We start from the raw sequence: 17208 nt of genomic DNA on the forward strand, positions 1-17208 counted from the left end.
ATTTGGTCACGATCATCGGTGCGACCGTAAAATCAACTGCCAACGCATGTCGCCTGCTTTCCTTGCGGACCGTTGGGCTTCGTCGCCCAAGGCGATCTTCTTAGAGGCAGATGCACTGGACACTACATCCTTCCGCGCGGTGATCATCTTGGGGAGTATCGCGCTCTTCGTCGTCGCCGCCTTCATCGTATGTCGTCGTCGCGCTTGCTTCTTGACCACACCTCTCTCTCCTCACCATGCAACCCTTGGCCGTAGACGTTCCTTGGATACAAGCACTTTTCGACGGCGCTCGTGCTCCAAGGCGCCATTCTAGGAGGCTACATGGTACCTACGTCTTTCTATGCACTCGATCGCTTGTTCATGAGGATGGCAGGGATGGTACATTGGCAGCGCGTTCGCCGATTCGTCTGAGACCAAGAGCGTCATGGTGCATTTGTCTGTGGCGATAGTCCTGGGGCTCTTCCTCGCCGTGTTTACATGTTGCATGAAAGGCGTCATGCGATTCCTCTTTGGTTCGTTCGTATGATCCAATATCGCTCCTCTTTCTCCAACATGACCAACCTTGTCACATGCAGGCTTTGCGCTGGGGGTTCAAATTGGCTCGGTTGCCAACATCGTCTGGCTACACTGTACGTCACCCCCTGCAACTGTATCACATGCGACCGCTTCTTGATGTACGTAGCGTTGACTTTGGGTATTAACGAGAGCAACCCAAACAACCTTGGCTACGTCGTCATGGCAGCAGTCGGACTCGTCTTGGGAGCGCTGGCCTTTGTCTCTGGCAGGTTGGTACAGTACTGCTGTCGTGAACCTGTCACTCGATTACTTTCAATAAGACTCACGTGACATGCCATTTTAGCCATAATGTTAGCCTAATTGGTGTGTATGTGTAGAAAGGGCCATATCGTGCTCACAGCGTGGGTGGGGGCGTACTGGGTCATTCAGGCTGTAGGCAACTTTTTCGGCAAGTACGTTGTTGAGACTACAATGTGCAGTCTATTTGTGTTGCCGTCGGGATCATGCATATTTTGTAGCTTCCCATCCCTCTTCTATCCGTTTCCGCAAGACGCGCGCACTGCGACGGTGTCCACTTCGGTACATCTACTAGTAGTCTTCCTCTAGGCTTAGCGTCATCGACGATGGTACATATCGTTGATGTAATGGCGCTGCTGTTAGTACTTCATTTACATTGGCGCGTGGGTGCTCTTGGCAGTGGGTGGCATGGCCACACAGCTCCACTTGACCACGTTTGACAGCAACTACCACGACATGGTCGACCCTGACGATGCAGACGACATCAGCCTGGAGAAGGACTTGCACAAAAGCCACACCCCGTACAAAAACGTGCAAGATGTGTCCGTTTGAAGTTGTTGGCTGCTTATATTTTCGAGAAATTGCATATGGGCTGATAATCTGTTAATTCATTTCGTGGAGTATGCTCCACTTTGTAACCCGTGGCAACATGGATTAAAATATATAAGCAATATATGCAAAAATAGTGTTTACATATGACCCGCAAAGATCCATATCCGACGTTACACTTTTGTAACGGTCTTGGATCGCAACAACCAACCGTGACCGACGGAATCCACGAACGAGTGCCGAGTTCTCTCCATCTGTGACCGTGCCTGCGATGCTAAACTCACCGAGCGTGTTGCTCTCTACTAGTAATGCGAATGTCATCATCGTGGACGCCAATACACTGCACACCATCGTGGTGGCCTGTAGCGTGCTGTTGCTGCTTGTAAACTTGTTTGTCGTACGTTTCCAGAATCATCATCATGCCCGACGCTAACCTCACTCACGCATTGCCTAGACGTTTCTGGGTAGCAAGTTCTTCTCGACGTCCCTCATTCTGCAAGGGGGGATCTTGGGAGGCTTTGTGGTCCGTCTCTCGACCCCAATTCTTGATCCTAATGTATATGTTTCAACGACATCGTAGGGGTGGTACATTGGGGACGCGATTGCCGACTCAATTGGCAAACACACTCCAGTCCTCAACCTCATCACAGCCATCGGATTTACGCTGTTCTTTGCGTTTTTCACGTGCATGTTGCGGCTCTTTATGAAGTTCCTCTTCGGTACGTATGGCCTTCTTTAGAATGTTGGCAATCATCATCATGCACGTGTTGGGCCTAGGATTGGCGCTAGGCGTGCAAATTGGGTCGGTTCTCAACGTAGTGTGGCTCCACAGTAGGTGATGTTCGCTGTTGTATTCGCCTAACATGTTTGCCGTAGACATTGATTCACCGATTAACCGCGCCAACCACAACACTCTCGGCTACGTTGTCATGGCTCTGCTTGGCCTACTCCTCGGCCTTTCGGCCGTCTTCTCCGGCCGGTACAGTTCTTGCCCATCACAATGACCCAACGACGCAATACTTTTTCTATTTTAAATATTTTCAAATTGTTCTACTAATATTTCCATTTTCTCGAGTAGAAGCAGCCACATTGCGCTCACGGCGTGGGTTGGTTCGTATTGGGTTGTACAATCCATTGGAAACTTTGTCGGCAAGTACGTTAGTTCGTCCTTTACTATCAAGCCACGTTCATCGTTGATCGTTCACGTTGGCCGTACGTACGTAGCTTTCCGCCTACGTTTTATCCCTACCCGAACGACGCTCCATCGTCCGTGCCGTCGACGGTACATCGTGGGATCCATTCGAGTTTACTTGACGTTTATGTCACTATAGTTTTACTATTACATTGGAGGATGGGTGGCCTTGGCGCTGGTTGGCATTCTGGTACAAGCCCATCTGGCCGCACTCGACCCCCCCGGCAACGCAGCACTCGACGAGATGGACGACCTGCAACTGGAAAAAGCGTACCAAAAGCAAATGTCATACAAACAAGTGTAGGGGAATAACGCCACTCGATCTCGCCGTTGAATACTAAATGGGTTCAAATTTTGAAACGCTGTTGTTAACCACTTAAATTGCCCAAGATTTGGACCTTTGTGCAGAATCGCCAAATCTATGTCGATCTTGTACTGAATTTTGTATGTAAAAAGGTGTCCGGTGGTGATTGGTACATCACACTAATTGAAGCCACACACGAATTCGACAATGGTTTCCGGCAATCTGATTGGCTAAACCCTTCTGCAAATGCGCGCAACAGATAGTATCAGCGTTCAAACAACACTCATACATATGCACTATAATAGTATGTAGTAAGTACTGCATTCACCAGAACATTATTAGCTTGGTTGTGCAAGGTCTAGTCTTCCCAGCCCAGCTGATTTGCTTGCATCGTGTTGGTATCGCCGTCGATAGCCACACAGTTGTAGATGGCGTACGTGAGACGGGACGACAGCACTTCGAGCGACATGTATCGGGGCAACTCTAGCGAAAAAAAGCACGTGTGCGACACGGGCATGTACATATCGGCGGGGTGTCGCTCGAACGCTTGGAGTTTGAACTGCTGGCCGCTCTGAAACTCCTGGACCGACCGCGGCAGGCGGGAGCGACCCCACACGAACCGGAGAAACGCCTGGCGTGCTTCTTGGTTGTACCCCCGCAGCACCTCCCAAAACCACACGACGTGCTGGTCGGTGGCGTGGCAGCCGCTATACTCGGTGCACTTTTCGAGCAAGTCAATGTCCACTTCTGGAAGCCCACACACAAGCACCTCCACCTCGGCCCACGTAAACAGCCGAAGCAAGCGAAGGGACACCACCATGCCCAGCCCTTGGCGCACAAAGCCCGCAGCCACGTCAAACTCGTGCATGCGATACGATTCGACCAAGTCTGCAAACGCATGTCGATTCGCAAAGGTCACGGGAATCGAGTCGCCGCCGTCCACGAGGTTTACCATGCGGTTGTCCGTAGACAACGTTGTCATGGTTTCGTGCATGATGTCGGCAAAGATCTCTTCCGTGACCCCGCTCTGTTCAATCGTACGCAGCGACCGCATCGAGCTGACGACGAGTGTGTCGATGGCTTCCAAATCGTCGAGCGTGATGGGCTCTTGAACCAGCAGCTTCCACACGACTTGCGATAGGTTGAGTGAGAGGCAGTACTTAGAGCGAATGGCCACGCCAAGCAACTTTCCGAAGAACACGAGCATGCCCGCGTGGTGCTGATGGGCGTTAGGATGCAGCACCCATGCATCTCGATGCCGGCCGACGTTGTGTTGGCCGTTTGGCGCTGGTAATAGAAGCGGCAACTGACTGCTTTGCAGCTCGACGCAGTACTGGCTCAGGGTTTCACGGTATGGCCCCCCAGCGTCAATGGAGTTTTCGCCCAAAAACGTCACAACGTACAGGTTGTTGGTTCTGCAATAGATGGACGGCACCCAGTTGAGCGTTTCCCGATAAGCTTGGGCAAACAGGGCAAATCGATTGAAGTCGGCGCTACTACCCACTGCTGGCTTCCACCGTGATGCCTTTGGTCGATTCAAGGTCAGCGCCATGTCGGGCGACGTGGGGGCTTTAGTTTGCTCGAGCACCATATCCCACAGTTCGTGCTTGACCAAGCCAAAGATGAACCCCCGAGCCGACGACACGAGCGTCGCCAAGCGGCTGGTCGAGCTCGTCAGTTCCACAAACCCCAATGTGTCGCGGATTCTCGTGTTGAATTCGACGAGTACTTGAAATAGACCGCTGACGTCGGCCTTGGCTTCGGTCAATTCCGCCAGACTTGGCCACCGAAGCAAAGCGTCGGCGTCAGGGGCGAGGCTGGACCACTTGGCCGTCAAGAGGCCGTGAAGGGACATCGACCGCGCCGTGCACACCGAGTTGACATACCGCACGATTTCGAGGTATTCTTTCTGCCGTCCAGGCACTGGTGACGGTTCAAACAACGACGGATACGATAGCAGCGATTTTGCCTTGACAAACACTGGGCGAATCGTCAGGGCATACCCGACCTCCGAGTTCCACGCCGGGGCCAGCACGTCCGACGTCCAAGCCTCTTTGGCAACATGGCCGTGGCGTTTATGCGACGATGAGTCTGCCACCTTGTCGCCGAGACCGTCTAGGCACAGCCACTCGCCCACCAACGCTGGCTTGGTCTCGTTCACGCGATGGCGGAACGCCACGTCTTGCCACTTGGTTTCTTCGAAATCGTACTTTTCAAACTCGACGGGGCGGTCGAGGAATTGCGTCGCTTCGGCGATGGACACATAGCCTGGAGGGCAGTGTAGCAGCGGCGTGTGCCCAAAGTTCCACCGCACGCCGTCGGCACTCCGAAACGATAGCGACGGGTAGATCCCACCGTGTTGGAGCCAGGCGTTGTCCGAGATGGGCGTCGTCAACGTTGTCGCAGAGTTCGTTGGCTTGTCGTTGTCCGTGTCGGGGAGTTCTGCAGTTGGTTCAAGCTCCACTTCAACTTGATCGGTCGTGCTTGGAGCAGTCGATTCGGTCAAAGCCGCCGGTTCGTCGACGGTAACATTGCTGGTTAACCATGCAATCTCATCAGGAACGTTGTGGGGGATATTTGCAGGGTTGTCGACTGCTGTATCTCCGTTGACAACCGTCGGGCGTGCTCCATTTCTTTCGTTTCCGGCGGCTTCGACATTGGCATCGGTGGTGGCAGCAGTATCATTCGCATTGTCATCGCATACATCGTCATGATTCACGACGTCGCCTTCGTCCTCTTCTTCTTCGTCGCCCCACAATCCGCCTAACATGGACGCGGTGGGGGAGTTGATTTCTTGGGTCGCACCGCCAGAACCACTGGAACTTGTCCTTGTAAAACAGATATTGTCCAGCACTCGTCCGTTCACCGAGAACGTCATGACGCCCGCATCCCAGTCGAGTAAACACCCCACGACGTCTCCAGCTTGCCATGGCACCTCTGAGATGTGCTCTCGCTCGCCATGCCACTTGGATTGGGCCACAGTATTGAGTCCAAACGACAATTTGCAGTCGCCGATGCCACTGGTGGCCCCCGACGGCGCGCACTCCTTGAACGACCACCCGATTTGCACACAACACGCCGTGAACAACGTGACTTCATAGTACACTTTGGTATGTGTTGACGTCGTGGGCGACACGATGCCCAGGTATTTGGTTCGAAGGCTGGCAAAATGCATCGATTGATTGTCAAACGTCATCGCAGACAGCGCTTGGGACTTGGCCACGATGGCGCGCGGGATCGCTTCCACAGAAGCACTGTAACGTGGAGGAATCTACAAGTTTGTCCATGAATAAGTACAGAAAACTATATATGTAGACACAAACCTACCTGCACAGAGCTCTGGATCGCCAACTGGTCAAAGGTAGGGCACTCGTCGATTAAATGGCGCTCGTCGTTGATGAAAAACTCAGAGTAGTCGCGCAAGTGCAACGGAGCGTTCCAAATCCGCAGCCCAAACATGTGTCCGTGCAGCTTTTGCACCGACGTCGACGGGTTCGCGCCCAACGTGAGGCGGCATGCCGACGACTCGAGGGTCAGTTTCGAAGCAAGGCGCTGGTGACCTAGCAGCTTGGAGTCCAAGTGAACGGCGATCATCGATCCACACGCGCAAACGTCGACGCGATGCCACCCTCCTCGTTCAAAGTCGGTTGACGTTGTCACAGACATGGCTTCTTCCGACTTGTCACATATGGTAAAGGTCAATTGGTGCGATGACGTGAGCGAAAAGCCCATCCACCACGCATGGTCTTCGCTCGCAATGTGGAAAATGCTGCTGGCTTCGACCTTGTCTAGCTTAACCCACAACTGGATTGTAAAATCGCGGTCAAGGGATGGCAAGTGCGGAATGTGCACTTGTTGCGTCCCGTCGAAGTGCAAACTGCCCTTGAAGAATGTCTGTGGCTTGGGCTTGGTATGGATTTGAACAGCATCGCCGTCCACCACGACCGCGTTCGAGTTCATCGCTTCTACTGCTGGAATAGCTTGAACGTCGTACAGTCCGTGATATCCATAGCGGTAAATGGCCGAAGTGTCGTTATGGAGCCACTGGACACGAACACCCGACTTGGCTACTCCTTGCCAACTTTCCACACTCAGCACCACCCCCACGTTACCTGGAGCGCCGTCGTCATTGCCATATTGCCAATCGCTGCCACGACTCACAAGCGTCAACACCATGTCGGTGGGTGCAATTTGGGCTTCAAGATGGGGCGACGGCGCCAGCAAATGGTTGGCACTTTCCACCAACACGCTAGACAAGTTGGTTTTTGGGTTGGTAAGTGCCAAGAGGGTGTCTGGAGCCAGCACGGAACTTGGACGGACATGCACATGCAATTTTTCGGCTCCAGGGATGCTTCCCTCTGAATCTGGACTGGAAATGTGTATTGTGCTGGGCGAATCCGCAGCGTTCAGGCCACGCAACAGACGCACGGACGACACGAGCTTGTTGTACCACGGTGGATTTTGAGCAATCGACGGCCACAGCTGCGCTCGGAGCGGGGGCTGCTTGGTGATGTGCACTCTGTCGCAGACGAGGTCGTGCAGGACAACAGCCGGGTACAGGGAGCTGGTTACGACACCCACAGGCTGGGAACCAACCACGGCTTCGTTCCGCTTGAATGTGACCACGTTCAAATGCAAGTCGAGCTCGAACCCGACGACATCGCCTTGGTTTAATGGAACGTCCTGAGGAAATGCAATCAAAAAGGCATCTGAAGCATGCGCGACAATCCCCATATCCACACGCCTTGTCATGTTTTGGATGTGAATGTCCCATGCATGTCGTCCGGAGCTCACACCTTGAGTAGTTCGAAGCAGGACCGGACCGGCGGTAATGTTGGTCCTTAGCGTCGAGCCAGACTCAAACTCAAAGTTCGTAAACGTGTCTGAGAGTGCTTCAATGTGCAGCAGGTACTCGTTCAAGTGCATGTCCATGTCCACGACAGTTTGCACTAACCGCTGCAGGAGAATCGACTGGCGGCGGAGGTCGCTCTCGTGTTGCAGGCGCAGCTTGTTCTTGACAAACGTCACCCAAGCCTTGATCTGGCACGCCGTCAAGGCATTGAAAACCGACGGATTTGTCAGGAGCGCTGCCCACAACGCGATCACATGCGCCTGAATTCGCTCTGGCATGACTTGATATAGCTGCAACGACATGTCGACAATGGCCGCCAACGACGTGCTAGGAATGGCGGGCGACGGGGCCACAAGGCAAAACACCCACAACGACAACTGAATCACATCGAGGAAGTCTGGAGGCAGCAGCGGTGGCGACGGCGCGCGGTCTCGTCTGTATTCGCCGTACGCGGTAAACCTAATCAGCCGCGTGGCGCCGGTATCGCTGACGTATTCAAACTGGACGATGGCCGTGTCCGAGTCCACCACCAGCGGCTCGGCGGTGCCCACCCCCGGCCATCCCCCTCCTTTCGGGCCTTGGTACTTGGAGCCCACGACGCCCTGTTTGTCGTACACACGAACAAACTCGTCGGTTTCGTGGCAATGCGTGTCCTTGTCGAATTCAATGCGAATGGACGAGGCGCCAGGGAAGTAAATCGTCTCGATCGAATCGCGATTCATGTCTTGTACGACCTTTGCGAACGTTTGGCGACGGGGAAGGGACTGGGTGACGGCAGCGGCGGCGGACAAATGCAACGACACAATCTCAGCGGCAAACTCGGGCTGCGACGCCAGGGCCTTGAGCCGGTCGCCCAGCGTGTCGGCGATCGGTGTCTTTTCCAGTGCAAACAATTGCGCCAACTGCCCAAACGTGGCCACAGACAAGTCGTCGGCGTGGAGCCCGCACGACACGTACGACCGCAAACACTCTTTGGCGTATTGAACCGTCGCGGACTGCGAAAATTCCGCCAACAGGATCGACGGCGACGCGTCCGCTGAAGTGAATGCAATAGTTTCTGCGTTGAAATGCGATTCAAACGAGTCCGTGTCATCGCGTTTAGGTGTCGTGAGCTCGTCGGGCTTTGGAAGTGGCGTGTAGACGGCGTCCCAGCCTGGAAGGCGCGTGGAAAACTCTAGATATGGATGGGAAGCCACTTGTCGGAGCGACTGTGGCTCGGTGAGTTGGCACCACCCAGACAACACTTCACCATGATCAAGGTGCACCCAGCCATCGTCCGTGAACTCGACCGCAGTTACCACATCGCCACGACTTAACGTCGCAAGTACGGCGCTCGACGTAGCTTGAGTCTCATACACAGTGCACGCCGGCACCTCCACGGTCCACTCGACGATGGGTTTCTCATGATTGAAGTCCCTGAACGCGTCCTGCGATCGTGTAGATTGATCGGGCTGGACCACTTCGACGACGTTGTTGGCAGCACCTTTCAAGTCTACGGGCGCGACGGACGACTTGATGGGCGGTTGATGCTGTTGCTGCTCGTACATGACTTCAGACAGATGGTACATGCGTTGATTGAGCTCGCCCGTGGAGAACGACGACGCAGGGATGTCCTTGTACGTGGCTTCGACGGTGAACTTATACCCCCAGTCGTTGTTGGAGCTGTCCGAGTGCCAGAACAACACGAACGAGTCGGCTGGGATGTCCAGAGCTGGACGGCCCCCGCAACCAGGGAAATTCTCCGACCCGTCGCGGCCGCTGTATGTGTCGTCGCCCCAGCGCTGCGAGTGCGACGAATCCTTGTAAAACGTCACGTAGTCGCACCCTTGTTCTGTGCGAGACGCTGCGTCGAATGAAATCCTGAGCGACTTAGCATTTTTCACAAACACGGTTTCATACACGTCTTGGCCGTCGCGGTACGGATGTCTGGACTCGAACACTTGTTGTGTGGGTTTCACACCGAGCAACATCCCGTCATGTTGCGACAGCGCCAGCTCCGTCAGCGCCGGTCGCAGCAATGGAATCACAGACGCTTGAGGTTGATGCTGGATGAGCAAGTAAATGGCCTTTAGCAGTCGCGATTGGGCTTCCAGATGCTGCTGCTGCTGGGTGGGAGAAGACGCCGACACATTCAGTCCGTGTAGGACGTCGACGAGGGCGTGCATGGACGGGCTGAGCCGATCGTACAAGGTCGTCAGGTACAGCGGCGTGCGCTTGTTCGCCATTGTGATCTTGTCCAAATTGATTGAATCAACCTTGGTCATGTCCATGTCGAAAAGCACTCGAGCCATGCGCTGGCCGCCCACCAACTCAAACTTCAACAGCGTGCCCACCTCCACTGCGTCGCGCTTGACCAAACAAGAGACGCGACTGCCTACGAAAACACCATCGACCGTCCCCCCCAGAACGGCCAATGCCGCCAAACGTTGATCGAAAGCATGGGGATCTGTCAGTTTTTGCATCAACGTCGTCGAGATGGACCCGCCCCAGTCGATTTGATGGCAACAGGCGCGTAGGAACGCCGCGTAGCACGTCGATAGCCACATTGCATCCGACGCCGACGGACGAAACAGCTGCGATGGCTTGTTTGCCCACGGGTCCACAGTCGACGCTAGCGTTGCAAATGCCTTGGCGATGTACACGTCCAAGTCTGCCACATCCACTTGAGCGTTGGACAGCAGGCGACTCACCACAGTAGTCGCACAGCATCGCACAGATACAGGCAGCGTCGGAGAGAACGCCAGGTCCAGCACGTGGTGCAAGGACGCAGATGGCGAGATCACTTGGCTTCCATATTCGTTTTGGCTGACTAGGCAGACATTGACCAAGCTTAGCGCGTGGAGGCAAAGCTCCGACGCATGTACTTCCAACTCGAAATGCGGTGGCGGCGGCGGCGTCGCCTTCGGACATCCGCTTGGCGGGGCAGTGTCAAACAGCTTGAAGTCTTCAATGTAGCACGCCGCCGCCTTCTCGTTGGACACGCGACTCGGCGATTCGCCAAAGTACACTTGGAACGGGGTATTGTTGTTGGCATTATTGAAATCTAAAGTGCTGCTTTCCACAACTTGCACCGTGATGCGAAATCCCTAAGTCAAGGGAGTGACTAAAACGAGATGTAATATGTGTACTACACATGACGTTGCTATGTAGTAGAAGTTAGTACCTACCCATAATTCGGACGTATCTTCAGTGTACAAGCCCACAACAAAGTCACCAGACGGAATCTCAAGCCCCCTAACCATATTACGAAAACAATATGAACGTCCAAGATGCACACAAAGAATCTCGTGTACGTGTTGTCGCCGACGCCAGGAAAGTTGCCAAACGCTTGGTTGTACATGTTTTCCCCATATGCAATTTCCATGGTCACATCCGAGTAGATGGCAATGTAATTGGACGCTTGGGTCAAGTTGGACTGGGCGTCAAACGTGATGCGGACGAGCGTAGCGTTCGGAATCGACACGGGGAAGAAGGACCATTGCTCGGCTTGGCCATGGAAAGGATGGGCCGATTCAACGACATATCTTGGGTGGGTCGGTCCGTGCGCCTTGAGCACGTCGCACAGCGGCACTTGTGCGGCGACTTCCCCTTGGATCGTCATCTGAAGCACGTCGTTCTCGCGATTTAGCACAACGTATTGCCATGTGTCGACTGGAATGGGGTCAGTGCCGATGATGGTCGTCGACTGCGACGGACCCAGGCTCACGGAGGCTTCGAGTTTGACTTCTGTGGTCAATCGGAGGCAAAGTTGCCCCCACGGGGTGTCGGTGTGATTCGTGCGCAGCAAAATTTGACCGCGGGGGTCTTGGTCGGCCGGGATCACTTCGAGGACTGTGCTGGCCACGTCATACTTGTGGAATCCTTTCTTGGCCTTTTGCGCCCCTTGCGCATGCCATTCGACGGAGATGTCGTTGCCATGCACAGCGAGGACAACCCCCGTGGGTTGTGCTTGGGGGCCGTCGGTCCACTGGGGCCCCACCACGACAAGGTCCCCTTGGCGGAGGGGTCGCCACTCTATTCGTGGCACATATACCCAAAGCCCCAAAGACACAAACGACGCCGCGTCCGAGGTGAAGAAACTCGCTTGCTGGGGGAGGAACACCCCCGCCCCCCCGACGGAGCCATGCACTTGGTCCACGTAATGCTGCACACGGGTGCACAGTAGTTTTTGCACATGCGACTCCTTTTCCTTGACCATGAACCGCTCCAACAAGACGCGGGCAGTGGCTTGGGCGGCATTTCGGACGACCGGGTGGGCCGACAGCAACAAGTTGAACACGGCTGGGACAATGGAACTCTGGAAGAGCAGATGGGCGTCTTCTTTGATGTCGTAATCCATGGCAATGCACTTCAAGACACTGCCGACGAGCGGCGGCGTACTGTTTACCTGGCGAAGGACTTTTGCAAACACTTGGAGGACCTTGGCAAACTCCCCTCGCAAGTTGTTTCGAAGCGACAGCGAGCACCCGTGGGTGTGCGTTGAAAAGTGTACTTTGTTCGCATCCAGTTCAGACAAGGACGTGGACACGCGCTCGACCAACGTGTGTAGAAGGCGGCCATTGCGGCTGATCTCGGACGTTCGAAACAGAATCGTGAGCGTAAGCAACCGGAATTGCGCGCGGCGGTTCCGCAGCTGGACCGCCGCCGCCAAGTCGGACACAACCACGTCGCTCTGCACAAACTCGAGCACCAATTCCGTCACGGTCTTTTCGTGGCTGCCTTGGTATCGCCCGGCCGACTGCTTTCGATACAGCATTTTGCGCTTGAGTTCCGTGGCCGCTTCGACTTCGTCCACGAGGAGATGCCACTTTTTGAGGATCGCCGCGGCGTTGGTGTCGCCCTGCTTCAACGCCGTGCCATACTGCGCCAGCAAGTTCCACCGCTTCTTTGCCCCCGTCGGGTCGTCGGACGCCGTCGCCAAGCTGAACGACGCCGGGGCCAGCGACAGCAAGAAGGTCGCCCGTTCCTCGACGTTGGCGCACAGCGTCCGCAGCGAATCGTCCGACGCGCCCACGTACGCCGACGGTTGCCGGGTCAGCTTTGGTTTCGTAGAAGATGGCGGGGAAGTCGACGACTCGTCGGGGTGCCGCGTCGGCCGCTTGGCATCGCCCACGTCAAACCAATTGCGCATCTTTTGAGCGTTTTTCCACGCCTTGAGCAACGCCGGGTTGGGGTTCGAGGCGCGACCTTGGCCTAGAGCGTATGCATCCACACTCGACATGTTGTGATGCAACATGGCGGCGGCGACGGCACGCACGGCGCGGTTGATGTGCGCCACTGCGCCTTGGTCTTGAATCGTATGCTGCTTGAGCGTCTTGGCCACATGCGCCGCCGGTGAGTCGGGCGTATTCAGCTCGATCAATTCGCGCAAGAACGCCGACACTTCCGTGTCGTCGTCGGTGGCATCGTCGACACCCCCGTGCAGCAAATCATTGTCTAGAAACTGCGCCTGATCCGTCTCCAAAGCAGCATCGAGCGGCATCCACGTCGATCCGAGGGTTGCGACGGTCGAGAGCAAGTTGGTGAGCTGCTCCTCCACGGCCACAAGCCAGTGTAGGTGCAGCGACACATTGTTTTCCGATACGTTGGCTACCGCTGTGAACTTGAACCCCCAGTCAACTGTGGACCCGTCCGAGTGAAACAGCACCACGCAACTATCGCTTTCAATCACGAGGGGGGGAATCGACCCGACTCCTGGCCAATTGAATGACGAGTCTCGGCCAGAGTACTTTTCGTCGCCATAGTACGCCGAGCACGACCGGTCGTGGTAAAATGTCACGTAGTCGTAGTTGAGCTCGGTGCGGCAGCGACTGTCAAACGTGATCGTCATGGACGTGGCGCCGTCCAGCCGCAGTTCCTTGAGTTCGTGCGTATCATTGGCGTACTCGTGCGCCGATTCCATGTCCACACTCGACTTGCCCACGTACTGGACGTCAATGGACATTTCTTGGTCGTCGGAATGCACACTGGCGACGAGAGGCACGAGTTTCTCGAGCAACGACAGTACTTGGCGCGTCATATCCGTCAACGCTGCAACCTCCCACTGGTCGCGGTTGTCGAGCTGTCCGTCAGCTACGAGGATCGTCTGGGTAAACCCGACCAAAGAAGCGGCCACTTGGCCCAGCACCGACGATTCCAGCAGATCGGTCGACGTGCCATCCAATTCGCACATGTCGATGCATCCATTCAGCACAATGCGAAACACGTCGAGCAGCACAGACACGGGCAGAATGTGCCCCCACACCCCCCCGAGAACGCCATGGACGACTGAATGCACCAAGTGCGTGAGCTTTTCACCCACCTCGACCAAACTCTTGTCTTCGTCGTTGGCCACTTGAAGCGACATGTTCGCCACGGACAACTGGACCAGCTTCTCAAACCAGTGCATGCCGTCAAAGTCGGCGGTCGCAGCTTCCTGGACGGCGTCTTGCGTCTTGCGCTTGGACGCGAGCCGGTCCAGAAGGAGCGTTACAACCGACCGCTCCTCTGGAGCCAGGGTTTTGTGGTGGAACTTGTCTATGTACGACACAAGGAGCTGCCACTGCGCCGATATGGTCGTGTGGAAAATGTCAATCGACAGCACAAACAGCATTCGCGCGGCGTCGACGATGTGACTGTTGGATGACGTGGCAATCAGAGACTTGAGCACCGCGGGAAAGTTCAACTTGAGCACAACGTCCGCGATCGCGTGTGTCTTGTGCACGAGCCAGTGCAGCGTATTCAGGGACAGCATCTTCAAGCACACAACGACCACGTACTCTTGCCACTCTGTCAACGCTCCTGCTGCGTCTGCAAACGATGACACCATCTTCATGAGTGACTTGAACGTGGATTCGTCGACGTCGACGGCAAACACAATCTTGGCCGCGTGGCCAGTCACGTCCATGTGGTTGATGTCGTCTGGAAGGTATGCGTCCACAATCGATTCCAGATGGGACAGTAGCCGCAACCCCACGACTCGACTGGTAAGCGACTGCGGTTGTATGGCGGCCACCAACGCTGGATTCAAAACGCGGGCGGGGCGGAGAATCACCTGGGTGCCCGTGTTGGCATGGCATTGCACCGACTTGGCCGACGTGCTCCACAGCAGATTGTTTGGCGCGTCAAAGCAAATCGCGTGGGGAGTTAGAGCGCTCTCATACTCGGTGTATTGAACCACAGATGTTGCCAACGCAATCGACAGTTCCTTGAGCTTCTTGTCCTTCTTCAGCGTCCCCGTCAAGATGTGGCCGTTCGTGTAAAAGAACGGCAGCATCTCACCTGTCAGCATGTCCCGGCCTTCCTTGCCAACATGCGACTCGTCCAGCGTTTCGTGCTGCAAACACGCCCAATTGTCGGCGGGATCGAGCTTTCGCCACGACAACGACGACGACGTGGTGGCAATCACAAACATGTGCAAGCCGTCGCTGCAAAACTCGACGTTGGTGGCGTTCTCAATCAGGTCGACGGTACCCGCGTCGTCGCAGTCGCGCGCCACCATGTCCAAGTCGTCGACTGACAACTCAAACAAGAACGGCACCATCTTCGCGTCAACTTGTCGCCGGACAAACCACACAAACAGCTTCTGCTGCACGAGCACGACGTACACAAAGTATGGGATCTCTTTCGAGGCGTCCCACCCCAGCCATTCCATAAACGTGTCGAGCGGCTGGGTCGCGTACACATTACCGAGGATCGTGCCTCGGTACCCCGTGCCTAGCTTGGACAGCCCTTGGCCCGTAAACGCATACAAGTACTTGCCGTCGCTTGCAATTGTGCCGCACACGCTGTCGTCGTCTTCTTGAAGCCGGATGGACTTGATCGTTTTGGCCGAAATCGAGCCCAGGTCGAACGTGACACGATACGCTTCAAAGCGAGCGACGACGTCCGTGACTTGAGAGGCAAACGTGTCGTCCGGAAAGTCGGCGCCGACGCGGTTCAACAGCAGCGACTCCACGACCACCAGCAGGTGCCGCGCGAGGCCGCTCGACTCCCCCAATGCCAGGAGAAGGGACAACGCAGACAGCTTCTCTGGCGGCGTACTGCTCGAGTCTTGAATCACGTGCGTGCAAAACTCAAACATGGACTGCAACATGGCCGCTTCCGCCGTCTTGGGGGCGATGTGTTGCAGAGCTTGAGGGGGACATTCCAGCACCGTTCGGATGAGGATGTGCATGCCATTTCGGTAGAAAGTTGGGTTGATTTGTCGAAACGACGACAGCATTTCCAGCTGCAGACGACACGACGCCAGGGAAAACAGTTTTTCGGGGAAAATGGCCGGGTCGTGCGCAGACACGGGGTACTTGGTGTTGGCATTCGGATCAGGTCGAGAGGATGCGTGGACACAACGCGCGAGAAGGTCTAGATGTCGCTGAAAGCAGTACGATGTTTGGAAACATGTAACCTGATGGTTGTTGGCAGACGTTGGCGTCTGGCACAATTGCAATTCCCTGAGAACGGCCGACGGGGTTGACGTTTGAAAGGACTTGAGCTCGGCCGTGTCTTTGGAGTTGAAAATACGAATGCGATCCAAATCTTCCCCTTCAAACAACGTCGCGGGAAACTCTTTCGTGGATTCTTTCTTCAGGCTGTCAAATCGCCGCAGGACATCGCGCTTCACCGCGTCCTGCGCGTCGAGGGCAAGCGTGCGGAAGTGATGTGCCAACTTTCCTCCGTGACTGAGGATCTCCTTGGGCAGCTGGATGGCAAGCCAGTCGTTCTGACTCAGCTCCTCCACGCCCTTGTCGCTGGAACCCAACGCCGCAGACATGTTGACAACGTCCACAAAACTCTGACTGCTGTTCTCCTCTCAATGACCGCATGGGAGCCCATTTTATTCAAATCAAGAACTTATCCATACAAAACGCAAGTGGATTTACATAATATAATGTTCCCAACCCGAACAAGAGTGATTGTCGCTCACCAGAAAGGTCACGCCACTAACTTGCCACTTCAACTCGACCGAAAGGGGGGTTTCGGGGTTCCGGGGTTTCGGGGTTCAAAATTGCCTCTCATGGAGTAAGTAGCCGAAGTGTCGAGGTACTTTGCCGTACTGATTCTATTCATGTGATTCTATTCATGTGTCTATGACATTATTATTAAGTTAGGACTTTAAAACGGAATCGTCGTAACGTTAACGTTACCACAAATATCCTTTGTCTGACCCAAAAGTCAAAATGCAATGTCAATCTTACTCTAATTTACATCTACACAACCCTAACGTTACTGGTATGGAATCTCGTCGGACTGCATGCATGGTGTCACCTACTGTACCTGAACCGTTCAACATTATCGCTCTATAGTGTGCTTGAGCAGGCTAAACTCGACCAGCTTGAACGTCGTGGCACCGCGCCGTTCGGATCGGTCTTCAACATCTTGTGCTCGACTTCATGCGCGTGCAACTTGCCGGCCTTGGCACAATACATTGTGTTCGGTTGACATGTCCGTCGTGACTTGAACTTGACTTTCTTGGTTGCTATGTCGAGTAAACGTCAACTGTTTCTTGGCTGCGATCTTCGC

The 17208-nt window shown here is 55.0% G+C and overlaps 3 protein-coding genes across 4 annotated transcripts; 2 read left to right on the plus strand and 1 right to left on the minus strand.

Moving 5' to 3' along the window:
* The first annotated feature begins 6 nt into the window (after positions 1-6).
* H257_10027 lies at positions 7-1457 on the plus strand. 2 transcript variants are annotated; one of them, XM_009836456.1, is made up of 8 exons: positions 7-187; positions 256-324; positions 374-512; positions 576-629; positions 683-785; positions 894-968; positions 1035-1095; positions 1177-1457. In XM_009836456.1, the coding sequence occupies exons 1-8, from the start codon at positions 47-49 to the stop codon at positions 1363-1365; spliced, it is 831 nt and encodes a 276-aa protein (XP_009834758.1). In that variant the 5' UTR covers positions 7-46; the 3' UTR covers positions 1366-1457. The 2 variants fall into 2 exon arrangements, with proteins under 2 accessions (XP_009834758.1, XP_009834757.1); XM_009836455.1 differs by having other exon boundaries at positions 894-1095.
* Positions 1458-1549: 92 nt separating this feature from the next.
* H257_10028 (hypothetical protein) lies at positions 1550-2918 on the plus strand. The gene is made up of 8 exons (XM_009836457.1): positions 1550-1759; positions 1817-1885; positions 1943-2081; positions 2140-2193; positions 2239-2341; positions 2441-2515; positions 2587-2644; positions 2694-2918. The coding sequence occupies exons 1-8, from the start codon at positions 1634-1636 to the stop codon at positions 2856-2858; spliced, it is 789 nt and encodes a 262-aa protein (XP_009834759.1). The 5' UTR covers positions 1550-1633; the 3' UTR covers positions 2859-2918.
* A 206-nt stretch (positions 2919-3124) lies between these two features.
* Positions 3125-16485, minus strand: H257_10029 (hypothetical protein). The gene is made up of 4 exons (XM_009836458.1): positions 11004-16485; positions 10878-10944; positions 6186-10796; positions 3125-6129 (listed from the first exon to the last, which is right to left on the minus strand). Exons 1-4 carry the CDS (start codon positions 16457-16459, stop codon positions 3217-3219), a joined length of 13047 nt encoding a protein of 4348 aa, XP_009834760.1. The 5' UTR covers positions 16460-16485; the 3' UTR covers positions 3125-3216.
* Positions 16486-17208: the final 723 nt, after the last annotated feature.

The sequence above is a fragment of the Aphanomyces astaci genome, assembly GCF_000520075.1.
Source record: "Aphanomyces astaci strain APO3 unplaced genomic scaffold supercont1.26, whole genome shotgun sequence".
NCBI classification, from domain to species: Eukaryota; Oomycota; class Saprolegniomycetes; order Saprolegniales; family Verrucalvaceae; genus Aphanomyces; species Aphanomyces astaci.